Below are 27263 nucleotides of genomic sequence, written 5' to 3' on the forward strand. Positions count from 1 at the left end.
TTTTTTTTTTTTTTTTTTTTTTTTTTTGGAGACAGAGCCTGTTGCCCAGGCTGGAGTGTGCAGTGGTGCGATCTCAGTTCACTGTAACCAATCTCTGCCTCCCGGGTTCAGGCGCTTCTCGTGGCTCACCCTCCTGAGTAGCTGGGACTACAGGCTATATTTACTCTTAAACTTATTTTTCCTTTGCTTTAGAAAATATTAAAAGGTTCTTCAAGTATTTAATAAAGTTTGACATAAGAATCCCAAGAATTCTACAATCTCTTTACTTTTATGATCCTATTTAATTCAGATTAGGTAGTATGAGTAGAAGTGTGAATATCTGATCACAGAAAACAAAGATTGTTATATAATGGCTTTCAAAGAGACTATTTTGAGCCATATAGATTAAACTTTTCTTGTTCCTATGATGTTATTAAAATGCCTGTTGGGGGTGCAGCAATTATTAGAAAGAGTAGGTGGTATAAAACATTTACACTACAGTTTTTTATTCATTGCTGTTTAGTGTTAATTCTCTTGTTGTTTATGAGGAAAAATGCTCATGCTATCCACAGTAAAAGGACAGTAAGTTGGGGCAATTTTACCAGAAGGATAGAAGGAAAGTATATGTTTAGTTTTCAAGATGAATATGTATCATAGATTTTTTAGCATAAATGGTGTAGCTTTGTCAATGTACTACTTTTATGGAAGGCAACAGTTATATAAAATACAGTAAGGTTTTTAAAAACAAATAGTTTATAACTCAGTACAATTAACTTGGGAAATTAGTTTAAAAGGACTTAGAATTACCATCAAACGTGAAATGAAAAAGGTTTACAGCAATTATTTGCGTGGTGTGCCATAATGTTGGATGATATTGTACCTACTCAGTTCTCCTTTACTCCTTTGTTAGATCCTTAGATATGAAATCCAAACAGTTAATTTTTTTTTTGATTAGGAAATGTTTTTTGTTGTCGTAAAATAAATATTTTACTTTCTTCACAGGCTCTTCAGTCGTAGAGATCCAGAGGAGGATGGAATGATGAAAAGAAGAGGAAGACAAGGTCCAAATGCCAACCTTGTTAAGACATTGGTTTTTTTCTTTCTAGAAAGTGAGGTTAGTTGATAGTATTTATTTTATACTTAGGTTCAAAAAATTTTAGAAAAGGGGTTAAAATGAGGCACATTTAAAAAAATATTCCTTGTAGCACAGGAAATTGTGAATAGAATGGAGAGCCACCCACTCCCCCAATTTTTTTTTTAATATGCTTTCTACTTTTCTTTTCTTTTTTTTTTTTTTTTTTTTTTTTTTTGAGACGGAGTCTCGCTCTGTCACCCAGGTTGGAATACAGTGGCGCCATCTTGGCTCACTGCAGCCTCTGCCTCCCAGGTTCACGCAGTTCTCCTGCCTCAGCCTCCCGAGTAGCTGGGCTTCCAGGCGTATGCCACCATGCCCAGCTAATTTTTTGTATTTTAGTAGAGACAGGGTTTCACCATGTTGACCAGGCTGGTCTTAAACTCTTGACCTTAGGTGACCCGCCTGCTTTGGCCTCCCAAAGTGTTGGGATTACAGGCATGAGCCACTGCGTTCGGCCGCTTTCTACTTCTAGTGAGATGTTCAAACAGTAGGATTTATGTATAGTGCTGAGAATGTTAATTTTAAAGTTCAAAATCCTAATTGTCAGTTGGGCTACTCTGCTTACTATTTGTGTGACCTTGGTTTAGCTACTTACTCTTTCTAAGCCTCAGTTTCCTAGTAAAAAGATGGGTAATAAATTCTTAGTTAACATTGAAATAATCGTATAAAACTTAACACAGATCTCTAGAACATTGTAAGATTTCAAATGTTGGTACCTGCCATTGCAATTGTAGATGTAGACTTAAACTAGTCTCCCTAAAGTTGGAAACCTACAATGTTAGCCAGATTTCGAGAGGGCTCAAAATTTATTTTTGGTGTTCATGTTACATACTATTATTTAATTAGTGATCAGGCCTTTATAATTTTCTAGTTATTTCTATATATGGATATATGATTGGTTTTTTATTCTTTAGGATTTTCTACATTATACCATCAGGTCATTTGTAAATAAAGATAATTTTCCTTTTCCTTTCCAACATTTTTTTTTCATTTTTTTTCTTGCCTTATTGAATTGTCTAAGACCTTCAGTAGAATGTTATGCTTAGGTGCGGTGGCTCACGCCTGTACTCTCACCACTTTAGGAGGCTGAGGTGGGTGGATCACTTGAGGCCAGGAGTTTGAGACCAGCCTGGCCAACATGGCAAAACCCCGTCTCTACTAAAAATACAAAAATTAGCCAGGCATGGTGGTGCATGCCTGTAATCCCAGCTACTTGGAAGGCTGAGGCACAGGAATCGCTTGAACCGGGGAGGCAGAGGTTGCAGTGAGTCAAGATCGTGCTGCTGCACTCCAGCTTGGGTGACAGAGCAAGACTCTGTCTCAAGTAGACATCTTTGGATTGCTCCTGATCTTATGGGAAAAGTGTCCAATATTTCAACATTAATTACATTGTTAGCTATAGGTATTTTGTAGATATTTATAATTAGATTGAGAATGTTTCCTTTTATTCTTTGCTGTAAGTTTCTAACAAGAATGGAAATTGAATTCTATAAAATGTTTCTGCATTCCTTGAGATGATTGTTTTATTTTTATCCTTTATTATGTTAATGTGTTGAGTTATGCTGAATGACTTTTTTAATGTTGAATCAACCTACTTGTTCATGATGTTATTCTTTTTCTATATTGTTGGATTCAGTTTGCAAATATTTTATTTTATTTTTTTAAGAGACAGTGTCTTGCTCTGTCACTCAGCCTGAAGTGCAGTGGCGTAATCATAGCTCATTGCAGCCTTGAACTTCTGGGCTTAGTTGATCCTCTTGCCTCAGCCTCCCTAGTAGCTCCGACTACAACTTCGTGCCACCACACCCAGCTAGTTTATTTTAGAATTTTGTAGGCAATGGAGGTGTCTCATGTCCCAGGCTAGTCTTCAACTCCTGAGCCCAAGCAGTCCTCCCTCCTTGGCCTCCCAAAGTGCTGGGATTACAGGCATAAGCCACAGCGCGTGACCCAGTTTGCCAATTTTTGAGGACATTCCCTCTATGTTCATAAAGGATTTAGATTTAGATTTTTTATTATTTGTAATTGCTTTGACAGCTTTTTTTTGTCTAATGATTATGATTTGCATGCCCCCTCCTCCCCCTGCCAAAGGAGTCGGGAAGCAGTAGGGTTTGTTTTTTTTTGATACAAAGTCTCGCTCTGTTGCCCAGGCTGGAGTGCAGTGGTGTGATCTTGGCTCACTGCCAATCTCCGCCTCCCACGTTCAAGCGATTCTCCCACCTCAGCCTCCATAGTAGCTGGAATTACAGGCACGCATCACCACACCTGGCTAATTTTTGTATTTTTAGTAAAGACAGGGTTTTGCCACGTTGGCCAGGCTGGTCTTGAACTCCTGACCTCAGGTGATCTGCCTGCCTTGGCCTCCCAGAGTACTGGGATTACAGGCATGAGCCACCACGCCCAGCTAACAGTAGGGTCATTTAAGCTTCACATAATGAAGAGAATGATTTGCTTATATATTGAATTGACAAACATGCGTTTTGTGTTTTAATTAACCGTTATCACTCCCCTTCAGTTAAAATAAATTCATAGCATACCTAAGAATTGAGAGTAGCTGACTGATGTATTAGGTCCAAATAAGCAGTAAGTATGTATATAATCTCTTTATAAAATACTTTTCAGGACAGGTGCAGTGGCTCACTCCAGTAATCCCAGTACTTTCGGAGGCTAAGGTGGGCGGATCACCTGAGGTCAGGAGTTTGAGACCAGCCTGGCCAACATGGTGAAACCTCATCTCTACTAAAAATACATAAATTAGCCGGGCATGGTGGTGCATGCCTGTAGTCTCAGCTACTTGGGAGGCTGAGACAGGTGAATCATTTGAACCTGGGAGGCAGAGGTTGCAGTGAGCCGAGATCGCACCACTTCCCAACAGCCTGGGTGAGAGCAAGACTCCATCTCCACCCCACCCAAATATATATAATTTATTATAAATATATATATATATATTTTATATAAAAATAATAAAATATATTTTTTCATATTAATGTTTTAATGATAATTGTTAATGTGTAATGATGCTACATAACACGTCTTTCTTACAGCAAGCAAACTAAGGCAGTTTCTTCTCTGTCGTTTCATCTATTTGACCTCAAAAAATAGATTGCTGTTTGAGAGTTTGTAGATGATGTCAATAAAGTTTCCATTCTTTTGAGTTAAGGCTAGTATGCTAATTATCTAAGACCACATTGCTCTTTTTAAATTTTAGTTACATGAGCATGCAGCATACCTTGTGGATAGCATGTGGGACTGTGCTACTGAGCTGCTGAAAGACTGGGAGTGTATGAATAGCTTGTTACTGGAAGAGCCACTTAGTGGAGAGGAAGGTAAGGATGTTTAATTATGATACTTTTGTTTAGACAGTTTTGTAAGTAGATTTTTACTCATTCCATTTGTTTATCCTTACAATTTGATAGAAAAATCTTACTTCATGCGTAGTTTTGTTTTCATATAAATATTATGCTATGTAGAAAGATGTAATTGCTGTCAACATTCTTGATTTTTTTGTATCTGGGTTATTTTTTCTACCCAAATGTGTGGATCTGTGGTGGATAGATTTGGGATTCTGAGGGTTTTAGGAAGGTTATGTTTTCTGTGATAAAGTAATGGGATTTTCTTTAGTACCTTAGGGCAGATTCTGTTTACAGGCAGAAGAAACTGTTAGGTAATAATTACAAGTGGCATATAGGGAGAAGAAATAAGCTAACTCTTTCTGACTTTTTTTTTTTTTTAAGCACTAACAGATAGGCAAGAGAGTGCTCTGATTGAAATAATGCTTTGTACCATTAGACAAGCGGCTGAATGTCATCCTCCCGTGGGAAGAGGGACAGGAAAAAGGGTATGCCAATCAATGTCTTTTCAATATTCTAAACTCCATTTCTCCTTTTTCAGTATCTTTTTAAAAATTCCATTTTAGCCATGAAACAATTTTGTTTTATTTTTCAGACAACCTTTGCTTATAAATTTGTTAGAGGTAAATTTTAAAGCATTAGCAATTTGAGAAATTTGAGTTCTCTGTAAGATACTTTTTTAGTTGCTGCAGGAGATATGATTGACAGTCCCTGCCTTCATGATTGAATGTAACGTACACCATTTGGAATGGTGCAGTTGTATGTTTTATTTATGGATTTGTTTTCTTTTTCTTCTAAAATCAGAAATAAAAATGGAGATAATTTTTTATTAAAATAGGGAAATTTCTATTTCTTGGAATCAGATTTTAATGCATTATTGTAAAGTTTACGTGAATTTGCATTTAATACCAACAATTCCACAGGCTTTCAAACTTTTGACTGTAAAGCATAAAAATTCATTTTTATATTGTGACATATTACACATGAATATGTTTGTGTATGCATAACTGAAACAAAATTTTATCAAAGACAATGTGATGCTTTCTGTATTTTCTATTTCTGTTTTTTAAAAATTTCTGTTTCTTTTTTGCTAATTGCTGATAGCAATTTAGTGGTTTTGAATTTGTTACTTATGTGTCATGTCCCACAGCCTAGAGTAAGCAGAAATGCTGATCAATCCCAATATTTTATATATAATCTCTTAAACGATATTTCCTATTTTTAACTGATTCTCCTATCATCTGAAGGTAGAGTTGGTTAGTCTTATTGGATACTGATTTTCTCTCTAGGACTATCCAAATTTTTTTTTGTTATTTCAGGTGGCTTTGTGTTTTTATAATGTGTAGTTTTCTCTTTCGTGTCACTTTTGGGGTTAATGTTTTATAGTGAAATTTTTGTGTCCATCTCTTAAAGTATAGTTTTAGTAATCATTTTGTATGTTTTAACTAAAACTTGAACACTTAACAGTGCTAATGGGCTTAATAAATATAGAAGTCTTTCTATTACTTTAGGTGCTTACAGCAAAGGAGAAGAAGACACAGTTGGATGATAGGACAAAAATCACTGAGCTTTTTGCCGTGGCCCTTCCTCAGTTATTAGCAAAAGTAAGTTTGTGTCAATATCATAGTGTTATTAAGAAATGAGATTTTTTTCCTAAATGCCTCACAGAATATTATAATGCTTTCTTATTGTGATTTTTTAACATGATCTTTATATTTCACAGTACTCTGTAGATGCAGAAAAGGTGACTAACTTGTTGCAGTTGCCTCAGTACTTTGATTTGGAAATATATACCACTGGACGATTAGAAAAGGTAAGATTATTTTGTGTAAAAAAAACCTTTAAGAAAAATTGTTCAGTTCATTTCATCATAGCGTTTGTTTATATTTCTTAAAATGTGTTTTTGGAACACATTTTAAGAAAGGAAACCTATAGCTTAGGTCTTCTGTACTTTAGATTAGTTTGACTTACAGAATGGCAGTAATGATGCTTCCCTTTGCTTCATGCCCACAACTGTACCTTCATTCTTAGCTATTATGTGACTATGTCACTGATCATTTATGGAGACTGGGGGTGGATAACTAGATAATAACAATTAGATGAGATTGGGCTCATTCAGGGTGGTATGGCCATAGATGATAATAACCATTATAAGACAAAATCAACTTATATTTATTGAACACTTTTGCTATGTTCTGTGGATTAATGTAAGCTCTTAATATATGTTAGTATTCTCACCACAGCCCTATGAGGTAGGTAATATCTCCCTTAAAGTTGAGGAATAAGTATGGATGGATCAGTGTATTTATTTATCATGATTAGAAAAGCACCTTAAAATGTATGCTCTGTGTTGTAGAGTTACTGTATTTGAAAATTTTTTCCATGGTGGTATGGTCATGTAGTCACTTTATACCTATCATATATGTCTTAGTTTTGATGAAAAATATTATTTTGCAGCATTTGGATGCCTTACTGCGACAGATCCGGAATATTGTAGAGAAGCACACAGATACAGATGTTTTGGAAGCATGTTCTAAAACTTACCATGCACTCTGTAATGAAGAGTTCACAATCTTCAACAGAGTAGATATTTCAAGAAGTCAACTGATAGATGAATTGGCAGATAAATTTAACCGGCTTCTTGAAGATTTTCTGCAAGAGGTATATATTATAACTATTAGAAGTATTTTGTCAGTTGAGCCCCTCTACTGCAGTAAGCTAATTAGTCACCCAAGTGTTAGTCTTGGTGATAGTCCCTAGCAGTATTTTGAAAAGATGTTCAGGCTTTTCATTCTGTGACTCATCAGGCTACTCCTCCACCAAAATAGGAAAGTGGTAAGAATCTGTGACTCAGAGAAGGTGAAAGCAAAACTAGCATCTTTTTTGTTTTGAGAAATGATCTGGACAGTTACCTGGTTTTTATTGAACCAGGGCTGTTAAGGAATAGGGTGTTAATGGAACAGAAGAGGAGAGCTAGATTTAGACTAGGTAGCCTACAAAAGTAGAGTATTTCTAAGTGTTTTGGCAGTGTAGATTAGGGAAGGACATTATGTTTTTTTTTTTTTTTGGAGATGGAGTCTTGCTCTGTTGCTGGAGCGACAGTGGTGCGATCTCGGCTGGTCTCTCCTGGTTGCTGTGCACCACCAGGCTAGAGCGCAGTGGTGCGATCTCGGCTCACTGCAGCTTCTGCCTCCCAGGTTCAAGTGATTCTCCTGCCTCAGTCTTCCGAGTAGCTGGGACTATAGGCATGTGCCACTGTACCAGACTAATTTTTGTATTTTTAGTAGAGATGGGGTTTCACCACATTGGCCAGGCTGGTCTCGAATTCCTGACCTCAGGTGATCCACTCACCTCGGCCTTGCAAAGTGCTGGGATTACAGGCATGAGCCACCACACTCGGTCTGGGTTTTGATATTATAAAACTTTAATAAGTTTTTGCTATTATAGCCGCTGCTACTGTTGGAGTTTCCTGTGTTTTCTCTTGTATTTCCAAAGAGGCTTAGTGCGTAGCACTTAAATACACTTGTATTTTTGTTGTGATTGTTATTTTTTCCAGAAATATATATTTACATTAAATTTTTTTGAATAAAATACAAATTCATAATTGTCAAATTAGTGCCATTAGCCTTTTCCACATCACTTTTATCATTAATGCTGTAAGATCATATGGACTTTGTAATTTCTAGTTTTCTTGTTTTATTAGTTACTCATTTAACTTTTACTTGGTGTGTATTGTTATTCCAGGCTTATTAAGTTTTACTAATTGGAGGTTTGTGCAAATATGTTGATGTATGATGATTACATTCTTAGTTAAAAATTTTAATAGCTCTACTCTTGGCTGAATATGATTTTGATTAGGACAAATTAATTTAAAATGAAGCAATGGTTTAATTAAATTTAATTACTTCGTAGAAGAGTTATAGTTTAAAAACAAGTGCTTTTTTGAGAGAACTAGAGTTCAACACACTAGATTCAGTAATGTGTAAGCAATTTTATGTTTCCTGTAGTAAGACTGGTAAAATTTTTCGAAAGTTAAGTTACCCTAAGTTGAAAAGTATATTAATAAATGTTGATATCCAAATGGGACCAGCATATCTAGTCATTATTCAGAGGGTTTTTCCCTATTTATTTGTGATTAGTGTCATATGTCTTCATGATGATATACGTTTAAGGTACTTAGGTTTTGTCCTTTAGGTATTGTCTTTCTGATCTTCTTGTCATGTAAGTATTTTATTGTCCTAGTGCATTTATTACTGTGAAAAAAATAGATGCCCTTATAATTTTGTGTCAAGTTTACTTAGAAGAAAAAGAAGAATGTCATTTTCATTTTTTCTCTCGGTTATGATGTTTCTATGATAACAAATTTGTGTTGACTTACTACCCCAGCCATATTGCCTTAAATTTGGCAGTATCTAGGTATTGAATGACAAAGTTCATTTGTGGGTTTTGTTATGTTATTCTTTAGTTTTCAAGGTAATAGTAACATTTTGATAGCCTAGGATTTTTCACTTTGATGGTTCTTAATGTATAATTAATATTTACAGGGTGAAGAACCTGATGAAGATGATGCATATCAGGTATTGTCAACATTGAAGAGGATTACTGCTTTTCATAAGTAAGTTGAATTTTGAAGTTCCTGTTTTCTTAAATCTGTAGAAATAAACTTGCATGTTTTGTGGGTTATAATGTTAATTTCTAAGCTAATTTGTTATTGTTGTTGGGGGCATTTTAAAGTTTACTGCATTTACTGCATTCTGTTAACAGTTAAGTCCAAAACAATTGTCATTAGGCTTAGCTTTTTAATAAAACTTAAATTTTTTTTTTTTTTTTTTACAGTGCCCATGACCTTTCAAAGTGGGATTTATTTGCTTGTAATTACAAACTCTTGAAAACTGGAATCGAAAATGGAGACATGCCTGAGCAGGTTTTTATTTATTTATTGGTTACACATTTATCTTTGAAAAGTGAAGTCTTGTGGCTTTTAAGTTTTAACTGTATCCTTTGATTCTTTTTACAGATTGTTATTCACGCACTGCAGTGTACTCACTATGTAATCCTTTGGCAACTTGCTAAGATAACTGAAAGCAGCTCTACAAAGGTTTGTGGTGGTTCAGTAGTGTTTTTATTAGACTAAATATCATTAACTGTTTTCAGCAAACTCACACATTTAATGAGATCAGTTATTTCAGTGAAATGTTGCTTGTTTCTAGTGTACTATTATTTGTAGTTTGATGTATATTCAGTGGAGGATATCGATATGGTTTGTTTCAAGGTATGATTTTTAATTAAAAATTGTTCACATTTGAAGGTGGCATAATCTGTGGTTTTCTGTATTCTCAAAGTTGGTGAGCAAGAGCCTTTGAAACAGATATAAGTATTAGATTACACAAATTGAAGATAATAAACCAACTGCCCCTAGATCTTCTTATGCTCTGGTATTGTTTTGGGATAACCTTATTCATACTCAAGATCTCTCTAGTGATATTCCAAATTCATGATCAATCATTTTCTGATTGAATATATAATATGCCAGCGCCAGCTATTAGTACATATAGAGCTTTTAAAGCTTTACCCATAATGATAATCCTTAATGTGTTTAGTAATTGAACTAAACAGGACTGCCTTTTCCATTTGTAAACTGGAAGCTTAAACATTGTACTCGTAGTACTGGATATTGCCTTAAATATTGTTTGGGCTCATTTTTAGAAATATCACGCAATTTCTGAGAGTTCTGGAGTTAGGTGTTTGTAGGCATTTTCTTCAAAAAGTAATCCTCTTGATAATAAGTTTGTGTTGCCTAAACCCACAGAATAATGTTAAATGCTTAGAATTTCTCTGGGCTTTTAAGATGTTGTTATATCTACAAATGGATTTTTCCTCTTGAAAAATCAATATAGTATTGTTAACATTGTGTGCTTTTTTTTTTTTTTTTTTTTTTCCCCTTTTCTTCCGAGGTAGTCTTGCTCTGTCATCCAGGCTGGAGTGTAGTGGTGCAATCTCAGCTCACTGCAACCTCTGACTTCTGGGTTCAGGCAGTCCTCGTGCCTCAGCCTCCTAAGTAGCTGAGACTGCAGTCATGCACCTCCACGCCCATTAACTTTTGCATTTTTAGTAGACATGGGGTTTCACCATGTTGACCAGGCTTGTGAACTCCTGGCCTCAACTGATCCGCCCATTTTGGCCTTCCAAAGTGCTGGGATTACAAGCCTGAGCCACTGTGCCCTGCCCATTGTGTGCTTTTTATCAAACACTTAGGAAAAAGTTAATTTAACTAAATGTTAAGCTTGTAGTAGGAACAGTGACTACATTACCATATATATTTGCTCACCTATGTTGAAAGTTAAAAAATAAACTGGAAAAAAGGCAGTATTTTTAGTAGAGGAAAGGGATGAATATAAAATTATTTATGGTAAGCCAGGCACAGTGGCTCACGCCTGTACTCCCAACGCTTTGAGAGGCTGAGGAAGGCCACTCACTTGAAGTCAGGAGTTCGAGACCAGCCTGGCCAACATGGTGAAACCTTGTCTCTACTGAAAATACAAAAATTAGCCAGGCGTGGTGGTGTGCACCTGTAATCTCAGCTACTCAGGATGCTGAGGCAGGAGAATTATTGCCTGAATCCAGGAGGCAGAGGTTGCAGTGAGCTGAGATCATGTCACTGCACTTCAGCCTGGGCGATAGAGTGAGCTCCATCTCAAAAACAAACAAACAAACAAACAAACAAACAAACAAAAACAAAAAACAACCAATACAAATAAAAAAATAAAAAGTTTGAGACATTTTAAAGTTTATAGTAATACCACAAAATATTTTCCATTCTGAGTTTTTATAAAGTACAGCAGTATCCTTGTAACAAGAAATGGAAGATGCTGTTTCTTTTTTATTATTTTCTTCCATTTATGGGTTGACCACCCTTGAAATAACGTGAGCATGGAGCGTAAATCCCTATTAGCATTCTGTGCTAGTGGCTTTATTAAAGATTGCCGTATCAATTATATAAGTTTTCTCATCTTAATATCCTAAAGCCTTAGGATATTATCTATTAATGTACCTCATGTTTTTAAGGCTGCAATTTGGTGAGATTTGTAAGACAAACCGTCTCTTTGTTTTCATTTCTTGTAAATTATAAAGAAGAAATTTAAATCAAATGCAGAAGTAGAGCTAATAAAGCTATATATGAGATAATGTTTTACGTAATTGAAAACATTTTAAAGAAATGCTGAATTGTTTATACAATATTTTTTAAAAGTTAATGTTAAATTTTTTCAAGGAGGACTTGCTGCGTTTAAAGAAACAAATGAGAGTATTTTGTCAGATATGTCAACATTACCTGACCAACGTGAATACTACTGTTAAGGAACAGGTTAGTAATTACTATAGATGGTAATCTTTTTGTAAGCAACCTTTATAAAATCTGAACTAATGTAGAAAGTTTAAATAATACTAAGATTGAGCAAAGCAGAAATATCTTGTATCTGCCTATGTATACTATACTAAAAAAATAGGCTAATATATTGGACTTGTGCGTAATAAAATTGATTAATTTCATATGGGGTTTATAATTGCATTATAGATTACCCTTATAGTCATTTTATGTTGTCGTTTCTTTATGACACATGGTAAACAGACTTCTTCATACAAATTATAGGTGTATGAAATTAACAAAAGTCATTCCTGAAAGCAACTAATATTATTGACAAGTTTGTTCCAGGGTAGAAAAGTCCACAAGGTTTTGTTATCTCTGAGAATATCAGATATTGGCATTCTCGCTCATCCTGATCTTCCTGTGGACCTTGTCTGAAATAAACATTTATAATCACTTCCCTGTCTTCTAAGTGTTACCTTCCCAACGCGTATGCCTTCATGCTTCCATTACTTCTAACCTTTTCAATTCTGGAAATAGACTGTTACCTGGTTTGATCCTAGAACTAACATCATGTTCGATTCTAATTCCCTAATTGAGAGGATTAAGCTTTGTTGGAAACATGCTTTTCAAATGCTTTTATGGGAAAATGTTTTCACAAGCATTTTGTAAGAACTATTAATATGGTATAGTCAAAATGATTTTGGTGATTTCAAGGTTTGCAACCATTTCATACAGCTTAACCTTTGTTTTTTCAGGTAGAATCCCAATAGTCAACCTGACTATGATTTTTGGACACTGTGATATGTTAGGTACTATTTATTTTAGTTTAGTGTTATTCAAATATACCAGCCCTTTGTTTGGCACTTGTCTTTATTTAATTTAAAAATACTGAAGCTAATTTTAATAAAACATATTTGGATTTTTATAGTTTAAAATGTTCATTCAATGCCCAGCTGGTAGTCTCTTTTTTTCTTATTTCCAGCTCTCTCTTGTCCCTACCATACATAAATGCTTGGTCACACATGCCAAGATGCAGTTACTGAATTTTGCTATTTTTTTTTCCAAAAATATGAAGTATATTGCCATAACTATTACATTGCTGAATTCTCTCCAATTTTACATGTGTAGTTTTGAACTACAGCAATAAAGGGTGTGGCACTTTAATTTTCATCTCTATAGTTCAGATGAAAGGAACAAGATTTCTGATGGTAGTAAATTGAATTTAGATTTAAACTCTTGGAATAGGATTTTAATGACATGCACGGATCCAAACCTAATGCACGATATATTACTTTATAATTGCATGGGACACCAAGATATTCAGCATAATAATCCCTATTTTTATAGCGTTAACACGTAATCCTTGTGGGTTATCCTGTGTAACCTCCTATATAATTCCTTGCTCAGGCCATAGAGATTAATTATTTAGTTATTAAACAGCTTAAGTGAAGAGACTGAAGGAAGGGGTAAAAACATAAAGAGAAAAAGTAAGTATGGTTAGTTCCAAAATGGCAAAACTGTTAATAAGATCTGCTTTGTGCTCTGTATTATATTGTCTTTCCAGGAATGGGAAATGTATTTTTATATTTAATGTATTTTAAATGTATTTTCTGGTTTACTTTGTGACCCTAAATTTCTATTTTCATTACCCCTTCCCAACAAATAATTAATTAGTCTGTGACTCCATTTAAAACCCATGGCAGAGTTTTTATTAAGCTCCTTGAGATACAACCTCAGCCTTATGTTTATTATAATATGTTCAGGTTTACCTGTTAAATAGGAAGCAGCCCTGTATCTGGTTATGTTTTCTCTACTTAATCAGTACACGTGTGAACAATGAGAGTGCTTAATAAGTACCATAGATTTTGTGATCTCTATTCTAATACTTATCTCTTTAATGTTTTTTCTTCTGTAGAATGAAGAGTGGTACCAAGTTTATACATTATTTCATATTTGAGAATGAATACCTTGGGGCATTGCAATATAGAGTAAAGTAGGGGATTTGGAGTTAGAAAATCTGAGTTTGATTCCTGACCCTGCATATTTTGGTAGTGTGTAACATATTGTACACGTCACTTATTGTTGCTGAAAATTAAAAAAAAATTTGTGAAATTACTTTGCAGTTAGTAAAGCATTATACAAATATAAGCATTCATTGTTACATAAATTATACTTCGCACCTTTAGAATCTTAGGAAAATACTAAACATTGATTTCTCTTAAGATTTTTAAATATAGAAAGTTGGATTCTGTTTCTGTGTTAAATATGTAAATTATTTGTGGCAGTTAGTGAGAAACCTTGGATTATAGCATGCTTTCCTCTTTTTTTTTTTTTAATAGGCCTTCACTATTCTGTGTGATATTTTGATGATCTTCAGCCATCAGATTATGTCAGGAGGGCGTGACATGTTAGAGCCGTTAGTTTACACCCCTGATTCTTCATTGCAGTCTGAGTTGCTCAGCTTTATTTTGGATCATGTCTTCATTGAACAGGATGATGATAATAATAGTGCAGGTAATTTTATTGCCATCTTTTTATTAAATCTGTGTGTCCACCATAAAATCAAACTTAAGTAACAATGATGTACATCGGTGCACTAAAATATATTTTATCCTTAAAAACGTGAAACACAGGTATGTATTCCAGCACAATTATGTTCATTTTTTTGTACTATTATAAAGAAAATGTGATGTTGCAGCGTGTAGGCTTTCAAGTCAGATCTCTGCTTCTCACTAGCACTGAGCCTGCTTTCTAATTTCTAACTACCTGATAAAACTGTTAAAAATTGAGTCAAATGACTAGTACAGTGCCTGGACATATAGCAGGTACTCAGTAAAATGTACTCCCTCTTGCCCTTATTCATTGGTAATACCAATATGCAGATAATTTGGAAAGAATAAAGTATTTATGTGACTTTTTGTTGTGTACTTGTATACCGTAGGTTTTTTTTTTTTAATTTGGGGAGTATTTGATTTTTGAATGTTAGAAAAATGTTTGAAACTGCTCTGTAAAAGTCTGGGGCAGTATATAATGTTCACAGGAAAAGAATCAAACCAGCCTTACCTAGTGTTAAGTTGCTCTTCACACCCTAATTGTTTACACACCCTAATTGCCTTACTTGAGCATGAGGTCATGGAAAAGATGTGATATTTGGTGGCGTCTTTCTGGGTTTGTTTTTAGTTTGAAGGTATATTTTTTGTTTATTTTTATTTTTTAGAAACAGAGTCTCACTCTGTTGCCCAGCCTGGAGTACAGTAGCATGATGATAGCTCACTGCACCCTTAAACTCTGACCAAAGCAGTCCTCCCCCTTTAGCCTCCTGAGTAGCTAGGACTATAGGTGGTGCGCCACCGTGCTTGGCTAATTTTTTGTAGACATGGGGTCTTGATATGTTGCCCAGGCTGGTCTTGAACTCCTGGCCTCAAGTGATCCTCTTGCCTCGGCCTCCCAAACTGTGAAGTTATACTTAAAGGAAAATATAACATCAACATGTATATATCCATACTGATGTATCACTGCATATCAGGGTGTAAATATATATAATTCTGTATATGGCATGTAGCTTATTTTTAGCAATAGAGAGCTTTGTGCTCACATACTAAAAACTTAGCCTGAACACAAATAAGAAACGCAGAGTAGCCAAAACAGTTGTCAGAATCCATGTAGTGAAGTTTATATACTTTGAGTTTTTCATCTGTCACTCTAAGCTGTTGGCTTAGTTATGCTTTTATTCATAACATTGATTTGACAAACATTTATTGGTCAACAGGCAGTTTATTAGATGGTATGGATATGAAAAGATGAGACAAGGTCTCATCCTTCAAGAATTAAATTCAGGTTGAAAAAGAACCAAGTAATTATAGTGTGTTTGTTTGTTTGTTTGTTTGTTTTTTGAGATGTAGTCTCACTCTGCCACCCAGGCTGGAGTGCAGTGGCACAATCTTGGCTCACTGCAGCCTCCGCTTCCCAGGTTCACATGATTTTCCTGCCTTAGCCTCCCGAGTAGCTGGGATTATAGGTGCCCACTACCACGCCCAGCTAATTTTTCTTTTTTTTTTTTTCTTTTCTTTTCTTTTTTTTTTTTTTTTTTTTTCTTTAGTAGCGATGGGGTTTCACCATGTTGGCCAGGCTGGTCTTGAACTCTTGACCTCAGGTCATCCGCCCGGCTCGGCCTCCCAAAGTACTGGGATTACAGGCATGAGCCACTGTGCCCGGCCTATAGTGCAATTTTTGATAAGTAATGGAGGCATGTACAAAGTGTTGTGGGCATGTAGAGTAAGCTCTCACTGATCTGCAGGTGTTGAAACATCTTTTGAGAAGCTAACATCTGAAGTTAATCCAAAAAATGAATAGGACTTTATAAAACGTCTTTTTTTTTTAAACTTCTAAAACGTCTATGAGAAAGCACAGTTGGATTCTAAAACCTGATACAAAATAAATTTTGGTACATAACCCTTTTGTTAATTTGGGGCTGCCTTAGCTTCATTTAGTCCATGGGGAATTGAATTAGAGTAAGCTTGCCAAAACTCTTGATTTATCTAGGAGCTTCCTAGAATTACCCACACTTCTTATCTCCTTAGACTTGTGTGTGTGTGTTTGTGTGTGACAGGGTCTCACTGTGTCACCCAGGCTGGAGTGAAGTGGTGTGGACTTCATATAGCTCATTGCAGCTTAAATCTCCCAGGTACAAATGATTCTCCCACCTCATTCTCTGGAGTAACTGGGACTCAAGCGTGTGTCACTCTGCCTGGCTAATTTATTTAATTTTTAGTAGAGACGAGGTCTCACTGTGTAGTCCAGGGTGGTTTCAAACTCCTGGGCTCAAGCAATCCTCTCATCTTGGCTTCTCAAGGTGCTGGGATTACCGATGTGAGCCACTACACCTGGCACTATTTTCACTTTTAAAATGAAGTGCATTCTAGTCCAATGGAAGAGTATAAAGTATAACAGATTTTTATGTAACCATTCCATCAGTCTTTGTCAAATTTAGCTGTATTTGTTTTACGTTTTTTAAAGAAATAAAAGCACAGTTACAAAAGAAGCCCTCATTTATATTCCTCACTTATCCCATTATCCTCCCATTTTCCCTAGAGTTAACTGCTACCCCAAATTTGTTGTTTATCACACCTTTGCATTTCAATTTTATTTTAGTAAGAATTTGTATCTGTTAACAATACATAGTTCATTTATTCTTGCTAACTTCCATGTAAATGATATTATGTTGAACAAAACATTTTTCATCTTTTCATATCCATACCATCTGGTAAACTGCCTGTTGACCAATAAATGTTTGTCAAATCAATGTTATGAATAAAAGCATAACTAAGCCAATAGTTTAGTTGATGAAAAAGTTGGCTAATTCTTGACAAGCAGTTAGTGGAGAAAAATAAAAATCAGGACTTAAAAACTCTTAATATCATAGGATAGTTTAGTCTTTAGAGGGAAAATGTCTGTATGTCATTGGAAACAGTGTCATGTAGAAATTGTCCATTATAGTGACAGAGCTATTAAGAAAAGGTTACTTTATGTATTCAGTGTAATGATATGTCTTAGGTTTCTAAGCAAATAGTGTTACATCTTGGGGCATACATTTGAGATAAAACTTTCTCTGATGGTCTGTCTTAAATTCTTACTCTTAAAATTTGGTTTTAGTTTACTAGAAGTTATCAAAGAGTACCAGAGACAGGATGAAAAATTAATTAAATGAAAGAACATTCTTACTATACATAAAATAGTTTTTGATATTGGGAACCTTATATTGGAGCTTATAGGATATGTGCAGACGGTTCACCAGAGGAATTACAAATGGCTAATAAACATAAACAATTTTAACTTCATTTAACAAGGGATAGTGGTTTGTTTGTTTGTTTGTTTTGGACAGAGTTTCACTCTTGTTGCCCAGTCTGGAGTGCAGTGGCGTGATCTTGGCTCACTGCAACCTCCGCCTCCCGGATTCAAGCGATTCTCCTGCCTCAGCCTCCCAACTAGGTGGGAGTATAGGCGCGTGCTACCACACCCAGCTGATTTTTGTATTTTTAGTAGAGATGGGGTTTCACCATGTTGGCCAAGCTGGTCTCGAACTCCTGACCTCAGATGATCTGCCTGCTTTGGCCTCCCAAAGTGCTGGGATTATAGGTGTGAGCCACCGCACCCGGCCTGGGATAGTGGGGTTTTTTTTTTTTTACTAGTAATTTCATTTGTAAAATCTGTCCAGAGGGAAAAATTTTTTTATGCAGCTTTTTTTTTAATATAAAAAGCTTCATCCAGTTTTATTTACAGTATCCGATAAGTAAAACAATTATTTGGCATTACTTGGAGGCTGCAGTGGGGCTTCCCTAACTACGAATTTGGAAATAAGTTTGTCTTCTTGAGAATTGAATGTCAAGATTTCACATAATGGATCAGAGTAGAAATATGCAAGATTATTTAAAAAAGACAGAATGGTTTCTGGGGCCTGTCTAGCTGAATATATGTACAAAGAAGGACTGTTATAGCCAGATTTTGGGGTTTGAGGTAAGGTGGCAGCATCCTCGGAAGGGATAAGAGAAATTCTGAGGTTGGCAGTGTTCAGGAACGTAGGAGCCTTAACTAACAGACATTGAGTGTGCAGATTTTGTTGACAAACTATCTTGCTAGGGAAGTAGACGAATGTTAGGCAAGTTTAGCCTGACTTCACTAGGTGAACATGGAATACGAACAAATGGAGTGATTCAGTTCCATTTGTTCTGATCATTATTTGATGTCACAAAAATTTAGTCTATTGGAATAAATTATGAATGGTTATAATTTTAATTTTAATGTTTTTCCCTTTTCAAATTCTCTTATAAAAGCATGTTTTATAGTGAGAATTAAAAAAATACATGGTTGAAATAAAATACAAGATGCTTAATGTTTGGGACATTTTCTCCAGATGGTCAGCAAGAGGATGAAGCCAGTAAAATTGAAGCTCTGCACAAGAGAAGAAATTTACTTGCAGCATTTTGTAAGCTAATTGTATATACTGTGGTGGAGATGAATACAGCTGCAGATATCTTCAAACAGTATATGAAGGTAAAGTTGAAAAATGGATAGCAAGATAGTTTTAAAATGCAACACTGGTTTTTATGCATGGCTGCCATTGAATTCTTTAAGTGGCAAATTACATTTCTAGTGTAAAAGAGTTGTATTTTAAAATATTTAATGTTTTCAATAACATTTCCTTATACCTCTACCCCAATTAATGGACATTTTGGGTTTATTGTGTTCGTTTGCATTTGGAATATTGGAGATGGCCTCTCTTAATTTGTCACTATCAGAAATAGCATTTATGATTCAGTTTAAGATAATAGGATGGCATTCCTCCTCTGCTTGATGTAGCATTAAAAAGAGTTTCAGGAGTCAGAAGACTTGGATGGTAGTTTTGGCTTGGTTACTGTGCATCTTGCGACCTTGAATAACTCCAAACATTTTGTGTCCTGAGTTCCTTTATCTGTTCCACTGTGATTGTTAATGTTTCCCCCTTTGGTTCTCAAAGTCTGATTTGATTAACCATAGGTTATTCATAATTTTCATAACTATATGTGAGGTTTTATTAAGTTAAAAATAGTGATAAACAGGATATTGTTGATTATACTAACAGAATGTGACTAAATATGGTAAGATAGCTTTAAAAATCCTTCCTCAACTAAAATCTAATTATAAATGTAAACTTTTTAAAGCCTTTGCTTTCAAGAAATAAAATATGTAATATATTAAAACCTAGTTAATCCTCTCTGGAATATTTTGCTACTTGAACTCTAATATCATTGAAAATTATTTTGGAACTTAAATCATTTGGGATGACAATTAACCAGGTTTTTTTTTTTTTAAACTAAGGTTGTTTATGAAGTTATTTAATAAATTTTAAAGTTTTAGTCTTAGGTATTCTAAAGTCACTTATTAGTCATAGGGACGTGGTTATTCTGTTATCTCTGATAATTGTTATTGTGCATGTTTGAAACACGATCTTAAATTAGGAAAAAATTTCATGTGCAATGTGTAATGTAAATGTCATATAATCAACTTTTCTTTTAAAAGTTGTTTATATGCTTTCCTTTTAAAAGTTGTTTATAGGCTGTTAGATTCTATAAGCCAAATTAATAAAGTTTTGAACTGCTCATGGCCTGTATACCCGGTATCAATGAATTAGTTATAAGTGTAACTGAGATTATATGTATTGTTTTACAAAGAGAATTTTGTTTGTATATTTTGTGTTACTTCTGAAAATCTGCATAACCTAATTGTTGTTTTAGTCAGTATACCTTCTTTATTTTAAACCAAGTCTGGAGCTTAATTTGATTAGATCTTAACTGTTTTGTATATATGATTTTACTGAAGTTAGGGATTGTATGCTTAGAAATGATCTTTAGGTTTCAGTAACATTCTTTCCTGCCTTTGAAGGCATAATTTTTGCCAAATACATACTTTGTGACGTGTTTACATGACTAACCTAAAATTAGTCTTATTGTCAAGTAGTTTTAAGAGATAAAGCTCTAATTTGTACAAATTTCTTTACAGTATTATAATGACTATGGAGATATCATCAAAGAAACAATGAGTAAAACAAGGCAGATAGACAAAATTCAGTGTGCTAAGACCCTTATTCTCAGTCTGCAACAGGTAAGCATTAAGAATACCAACTTCAGCTAACACAATTAACACCTAATAGCAAAATACGGTAGCAGTTGAAATTGGGCAAAGTGTGCAATAGACAATTTATAAAAGTAGAAATACAAGAAAGTACAAGTGAGATTATTTTTTTGCTTTCAAACTGTCAAGATTGGCAAAACCTATAGCTATCTAAGGTATGGAGGAAATATCGATATGATAGGCAATTTGGCAATTTGTGTAAAAATTTATAATGTGTATGCCATTTGAGGCAGCAATTCTACTTTTTAAATCTACTGTTTTATCCAAGATGATAAAAACACAAGTTTGCAAAAGTTGATATACAAAGTTGTATATTGCAACATTGTTTATAGGAAGTAAGACATAATCTAAAAGTCTATCAGGATATTAGATAAATTTACTGTATAGTACATTTCTGCAATGACTGTTTTACAACACTTAAAATTAGTGTAGATCTATATTCATTAATGTATAAAGAGCTTCATAATCACAAAATATATTAACAGTGGTTAACTTGTTTTGGTAGATTTCATGTTGAATTCTACTTTTTTCTCTGTATATTTCCAAACTTATTTTTGTGAGCGTATATTAATTTTATAACTAAAACACAGTAGTTTTGGCCAGGCGCAGTGGCTCATGCCTGTAACCCCAGTGCTTTGGGAGGCCGAGGTGGGCGGATCACCTGAGATCAGGAATTCAAGACCAGCCTGGCCAACATGGTGAAACCCCGTCTCTACTAAAAATACAAAAATTAGCTGGGCACGATGATGTGTACCTATAATCCCAGCCACTTGGGAGGCTGAGGCACGAGAATTGCTTGAACCTGGTAGGTGGAGGTTGCAATGAGCCAAGATCGTGCCACTGCACTCCAGCCTGGGTGACAGAGTGAGACTCTGTCTCAAAACAAACAAAAAAACCAATAATTTTCATTTTGGCAGTGTTGAGGCAGTTTAATTAGATAAAATTACTCACTTAGTATACTTTTGTCTTTGGAGACAAAATTTGCATGCAAAACCCAACCCAACCCATTCCAACTTAATGAACTTTCTTTTAGGAATGTCCTCTTTTTTTTCTTTTTTTTTGAGACGGAGTCTCGCCCTGTCGCCCAGGCTGGAGTGCAGTGGCGCGATCTCAGCTCACTGCAGGCTCCACCTCCCAGGTTCACGCCATTCTCCTGCCTCAGCCTCCCGAGTAGCTGGGACTACAGGCGCCCGCCACCACACCCGGCTAATTTTTTGTATTTTTAGTAGAGATGGGGTTTCACCGTTTTAGCCAGGATGGTCTCAATCTCCTGACCTCGCGATCCGCCTGCCTCGGCCTCCCAAAGTGCTGGGATTACAGGTGTGAGCCACTGCACCCGGCCAGGAATGTTCTTAATTTTATTTGAGAATTTGAATTTTCTCTGTTAAAATTAATAAAATGTAGGCGGGGTGTAGTGGCTGATGCCTGTAATCCCAGCACTTTGGGAGGCCAAGGTAGGGAATTGCTTGAGCCCAGGAGTTCGAGGCCAGCCTGGGCAACATAGCAAGAGCTCATCTCTACAGAAAATGAAGAAAGAAAAATAAATACAATTTAAAAGGTTGAAAAGATGTCATTTAAAAAATAACTTTTGCTATAAAGTAATAGCTGCCAGCTGTAGAAAGTTTAGAAAATATAAAAAGGAACAAATGCAAATTATCCTTAATGTTTTCACAATAACCTTTTTATTTTTTAATGGCCTTGTTACTCTTTTTTATGCGTACATGAAATCTGATTTTTTAACAAAATTAAATTGTGCATTCCATTTTGTAAGGCTGCATTTTAATATTAATAAACACTGAACACATTTATGCCATTAAATAATTTCCTCAGCATCTTTTTTTTGGAGCAGGAGAGGTTCATTTATTTTTTTTTCTAGAGTTTTGTGAAGGTATAATTTAAAAGTAAGAATCCTGTATACTTAACGGTATACAACATGATGTTTTGATATGTATGCATTGTGAAATGATTAAATTTAGCTAATTAACATAAACATTACATCACATACTTACTTACTTGTGGTAAGAACATTTAAGACCAACTGTCCTAGCAGTTTTTAGATAAACAATACAGTACATTACTCTTAACTATGGTCACCATGCTGTACAATAGATCTTCAGAACTTACTTATCCTGTCCTACTGAAACGTTGTTCCCTTTGACCAAAGTCTCAGCCTCCCCCAACCCCCAGTCCCTGGCAACCACCATTCTGTTCTCTGCTTCTATGAGTGCAGATATTTCCTCAACATACGGATTTCATTTTCTCTGGGTGTATACCCAGAAGTCTTCCTCATTTTAAAAAGTTGACACATGACCGGGCGTGGTGGCTCACGTCTGTAATCCAAGCACTTTGGGAGGCTGAGGCGGGCAGATCACGAGGTCAGGAGTTCGAAAGCAGCCTGGCCAATATGGTGAAACCTCATCTCTACTACAAATACAAAAATTAGCTGGGCCTGGTGGCACACACCTTGAATTGCAGCTACTCGGGAGGCTGAGGCAGGGGAATGGCATGAACCTGGGAGGTGGAGGTTGCAGTGAGCCAAGATCATGCCACTGCACTCCAGCCTGGGTGATAGAGCGAGACTCTGTCTCAAAAAAAAAAAAGTTGGCACAAAATTGTACATATTTATGGGGTGTACATAGTGATGTTTTGACACAGTGTATAGTTAATAAAGCAGGATGATTAGCATATCCATTTTGACGACTATATAATATTCCATTTTATAGATAGACCACAATTTAACCAAAGTCTCCTTGTTTACGCTGAGGTTTTTTACAAGTTTTGCTATTATAAGTAGCACTAAAACATTTTTGTGCATATTATTGTGCGTAAATATTATTTCTTTTGGTTCAAGTCCTGTAATTAGAATTGCTTTGTCAAAGAAGATTAAAATTCTTAAGCTTTCACTATTTCATGTTAAGAGTTCTTGATGTAAAGATTCACCACTTAAACGTAAATAACAGAGCATGGTTGCCTAATAATTTGCTGGAGTTTTTTTCCTTTATATTTTTATATGCTATGTTAATATCCAATTAATACCAGCAGGATAGCATTCTGCCAAAACTAACCTAAAGAGTTTCTGTTAATTAAAACCTCCAGTTTAAATATACGAAGTACTACACTTTTGGTCATTTGTATCATGTTTTAGTGTTTTGTAATAAAATACAGTGCCTCATTTGTTGAACACCTGTATTTTAAATGAAAATGTAATATTTTAAAAGATGTTAATCTCCAGGTATTAAGAACGTTAACATGCTTTCTTTCTTTCCAAACAGCTTTTTAATGAAATGATACAAGAAAATGGCTATAATTTTGATAGATCATCCTCTACATTTAGTGGCATAAAAGAACTTGCTCGACGTTTTGCTTTAACTTTTGGACTTGATCAGTTGAAAACAAGAGAAGCCATTGCCATGCTACACAAGTAATCTCCAGATATTTTATTCAGCTCTTGTATTTTTTAGTCATGAAACTTTTTTTTTTTAAATCTAGCCCTTTCGTTTGGAATAACTAAATTAAATTTGTGCTTTATTATTAGCTTATAAATCTCTACCCTATCTCCTTTCTTAATTTTAAAGAACCAGTTATAGTGCTATCTCAATTAACAAATGAGTTGGGCCAGGCTTGGTGCTCATGCCTGTAATCCCAGCACTTTGGGAGGCTGAGGCAGGAGGATCACTTGAGGCCAGTAGTTTGAGAACAGCCTGGCCAACATGGTGAAACCCGTCTCTACTAAAAATAGAAAAATTAGCTGGGAGTGGTGGTGTGCACCTCTAGTCCCAGCAACTCAGGTATGAGAATGGGTTGAACCTTGGAGGCAGAGGTTGCAGTGAGCCGAGATTGTGCCACTGCACTCCAGCCTGGGGGACAGAGAGAGACTCTGTCTCAACAACAACAACAACAACAACAACAAAATGAGTTAGGATTAAAACTCCATTTATAAGCCTTTGTTTAAACCATACAAAGTCTATAAATTATGTGAATCAAAGCAGCATAAATTCAAGCATTACACATCTTTTTTATCAACTTTTGTCATGATCTCATTGTCAGATAGAGAAATCTTTGAGGTTTGATTCCTTTGTCTCAAGTTTTTTCTTTGGTTCTGCACTCTTATTTTGTAGTGACCTTTTCCCGTGTTTTGATCCACACCCTTCTTTCCATCTGCATATTTTGTTCCCCTTATCAAAATTGGAAGTCATTTTATTTTATACTGGGCATGTAATTTAGTGATCAGTTGCACTTTTAAAGTATGGATACATTTTAGACCTTTAACATAACCAACATTTGTGTATTAAAACCCTTTATCTGTTACCTGTGGGTTAAAGAACCTTGCTTTTAGAGTCTTGGACTCTCCTTCATCCTCTTGCTCATTTAGTTATAAAAGTGCTAACTGTCTCTCTGAGTTAAATATGCTGCTCTTGTTTAAGTTTTGCTTAAGTAAAGTTAAGTTTACTCCCTCAACTTAATTATTATTATTATTTTGTTTTCTGTGGAGACAGGATCTCACCATGTTGCCCAGGCTGGTCTTGAACCCCTGGCCTCAAGAGATCCTCCCACTTAGGCCACCAAAAGCACTAGGATTATAGGCATGAACCACCACACCCAGCTTCCTCCCTCAACTTTAATTAGCTCTCTCCTTTCACTTTCTTCTAAAACTGAAGTTTATTTTTATGCATCCATTAGATGGTAATTTTACATAATATTTAAGGACTACCTATATATTATTTTCAGAAATAATATCTTTTTTTTCATGTAATATCCTTTTTTCCTTTTTGATTCCATCTGGATTGTTTTTTACTCAGTTACATATTTGATAGAGTTATAATGTTGGGTTGTTATTTTGATGAATAGAGGTATTTATAGTCACATAAATATCGTTAAAATGGGCCTCAGATGGGGTTTAATTTTAAACTTTACTTGAGTTGTTCATTACAAATAATTGTGAATTATTTTTTAACGTTCTATATGTTAGAGTAGGTCTCCTTTATGTCTTGAAAAATACAGATAATGTATTGATCATTATGTGAGAGAATTTACGTTATTTTCTATGGAAAAAGGTACCTATTAAAGAATGTAGATATACCAGACCATATTCAGACTGAAAGCTAAGTGGTGTGTGTGTGTGTATTGTTTTAAAGAAAGTAACAGTGACATAAAATGTCAATATATCTGCACATTCTCACACTTTACAACCTCCTTATTTTCTATTCCTCAAATTAAAAGCTTGGCAAAGGAAGTAGCGAGTGAAATTTCCTACGTTATTGACTTTTTTATTATAGTCCCTCAAATATTTATTTCAATTATTTTTTATTCTTTGCAGAGATGGCATAGAATTTGCTTTTAAAGAGCCTAATCCGCAAGGGGAGAGCCATCCACCTTTAAATTTGGCATTTCTTGATATTCTGAGTGAATTTTCTTCTAAACTACTCCGACAGGACAAAAGAACAGTGTATGTATTTGCTGGAAATGTCCTATTTAATTTCATTTTGGGATTCTTAAGGGCAATTGTTATACTTGGTTTCTCTCCTTTCTACTCACACAGAATTGTAGGATTGCATTAATACACGAAAAAGTTTATTCTTCAGCAACTTTATAATTTAAGGATTATAACTGTGTTATATGCATAATACTCTATTTTAATATTGTGAGTTTTCCTCCAGTATAATTGTGGCTTTTGATGCATAATTTGAATACTTTTATTATTTAAGAGACTGGACTCACTATGTTGCCCAGACTGGCTTTGAACTCCTGGGCTCAAGTGATTTTCCTGCCTTAATCTGAGTAGCTGGGACTGTAGGCATGAACCATTGCCTGGCTGCTTTTTGTGTTCTTATCTGCGTTTGTGCCTTAACCCAACTAAGGAGGGAGCATTTGAAAAAGAATAATAAAGGCAATCCGTCAGGAACATCCTTTAATTCTCAAACAGGGCACTTTTCTGGTTTAGTCTCCTATAATGGTGACTTACAAAAGAGCCCCCAAAATGGATTTAAATTCTCAAAAATCTTCTACCTTTCGCCATGGCTTTGAGGTGTAAAAGGGCAGAAGCGTATGGATACCTCATATTGTAAATAATCTTGTCTGAAAACTCACTAGTATTTTGCATTTAAAGACTATAGATTTTATATGAAATTCTAAAGCAGGCAAAACTAATGTATGGTGATAAAAATTACAGTAATGGTTACTTCTAGTGTTGGAGAGTTTGAATGGGAACACTAGGGTAGTAGAGTTCTGTATCCTTTTTTTTTTTTTTTTTTTTTTTTTTAAATGAAGTTTAGCTCTGTCCTTCAGGCACCATCTCGGCCCACTGCAAACTCTGTCTCCCGGGTTCAAGTGATTCTCCTGCCTCAGCTTCCTGCATAGGTGGGATTACAGGCGTGCACCACCATGCCCGGCTAATTTTGTATTTTTAGTAGAGACAGAGTTTCACCACGTTGGCCACGCTAGTCTCAAAACTCCTGACCTCAGGTGATCTGCCCACCTTGGCCTCGCAAAGTGCTGGGATTACAGATGTGAACCACTGTGCCCTGCCAAGTTCTGTATCTTGTTAGGCATGTGGGTCACATAGGTCTATGTTCAGTTATAAAACCGATACAACTGTGCTCTTAGTTTTGTGTGTTCTATTGTATATAAATTTATCTCAGTTAAAATTGCATAAGCAGTATTAATCAGAGAAATAAAAATTAAAACAATGAAATACCATTTCTCACCTAGCACATTAGGAAAAATTAAGAAGTCTGATAGTGTCAAATATTGCTAAGGATGTGAGGCAGCA

At 35.2% G+C, this 27263-nt stretch overlaps 1 protein-coding gene across 12 annotated transcripts in view; it reads left to right on the forward strand.

Annotated features, from left to right (window-relative positions):
• The window catches only part of STAG2 (STAG2 cohesin complex component), a 140208-nt gene that overhangs the window by 95465 nt on the left and 17480 nt on the right, over nt 1–27263 (forward strand). For all 12 annotated transcript variants that reach the window (XM_032757573.2, XM_032757569.2, XM_058441431.1 and 9 more), the window contains 15 exons: nt 982–1093; nt 4320–4437; nt 4846–4949; nt 5973–6065; nt 6185–6274; nt 6919–7122; nt 9006–9076; nt 9298–9385; nt 9479–9559; nt 11732–11824; nt 14167–14341; nt 18738–18877; nt 20363–20464; nt 23767–23915; nt 25812–25940. In XM_032757573.2, the coding sequence (XP_032613464.1) occupies nt 982–1093; nt 4320–4437; nt 4846–4949; nt 5973–6065; nt 6185–6274; nt 6919–7122; nt 9006–9076; nt 9298–9385; nt 9479–9559; nt 11732–11824; nt 14167–14341; nt 18738–18877; nt 20363–20464; nt 23767–23915; nt 25812–25940 (1749 nt within the window). The remainder of the gene's footprint in view (nt 1–981; nt 1094–4319; nt 4438–4845; nt 4950–5972; nt 6066–6184; nt 6275–6918; nt 7123–9005; nt 9077–9297; nt 9386–9478; nt 9560–11731; nt 11825–14166; nt 14342–18737; nt 18878–20362; nt 20465–23766; nt 23916–25811; nt 25941–27263) is intronic.

The sequence above is a fragment of the Hylobates moloch genome, unplaced genomic scaffold (genome assembly GCF_009828535.3).
Source record: "Hylobates moloch isolate HMO894 unplaced genomic scaffold, HMol_V3 SCAFFOLD_7, whole genome shotgun sequence".
Lineage (NCBI taxonomy): Eukaryota > Metazoa > Chordata > Mammalia > Primates > Hylobatidae > Hylobates > Hylobates moloch.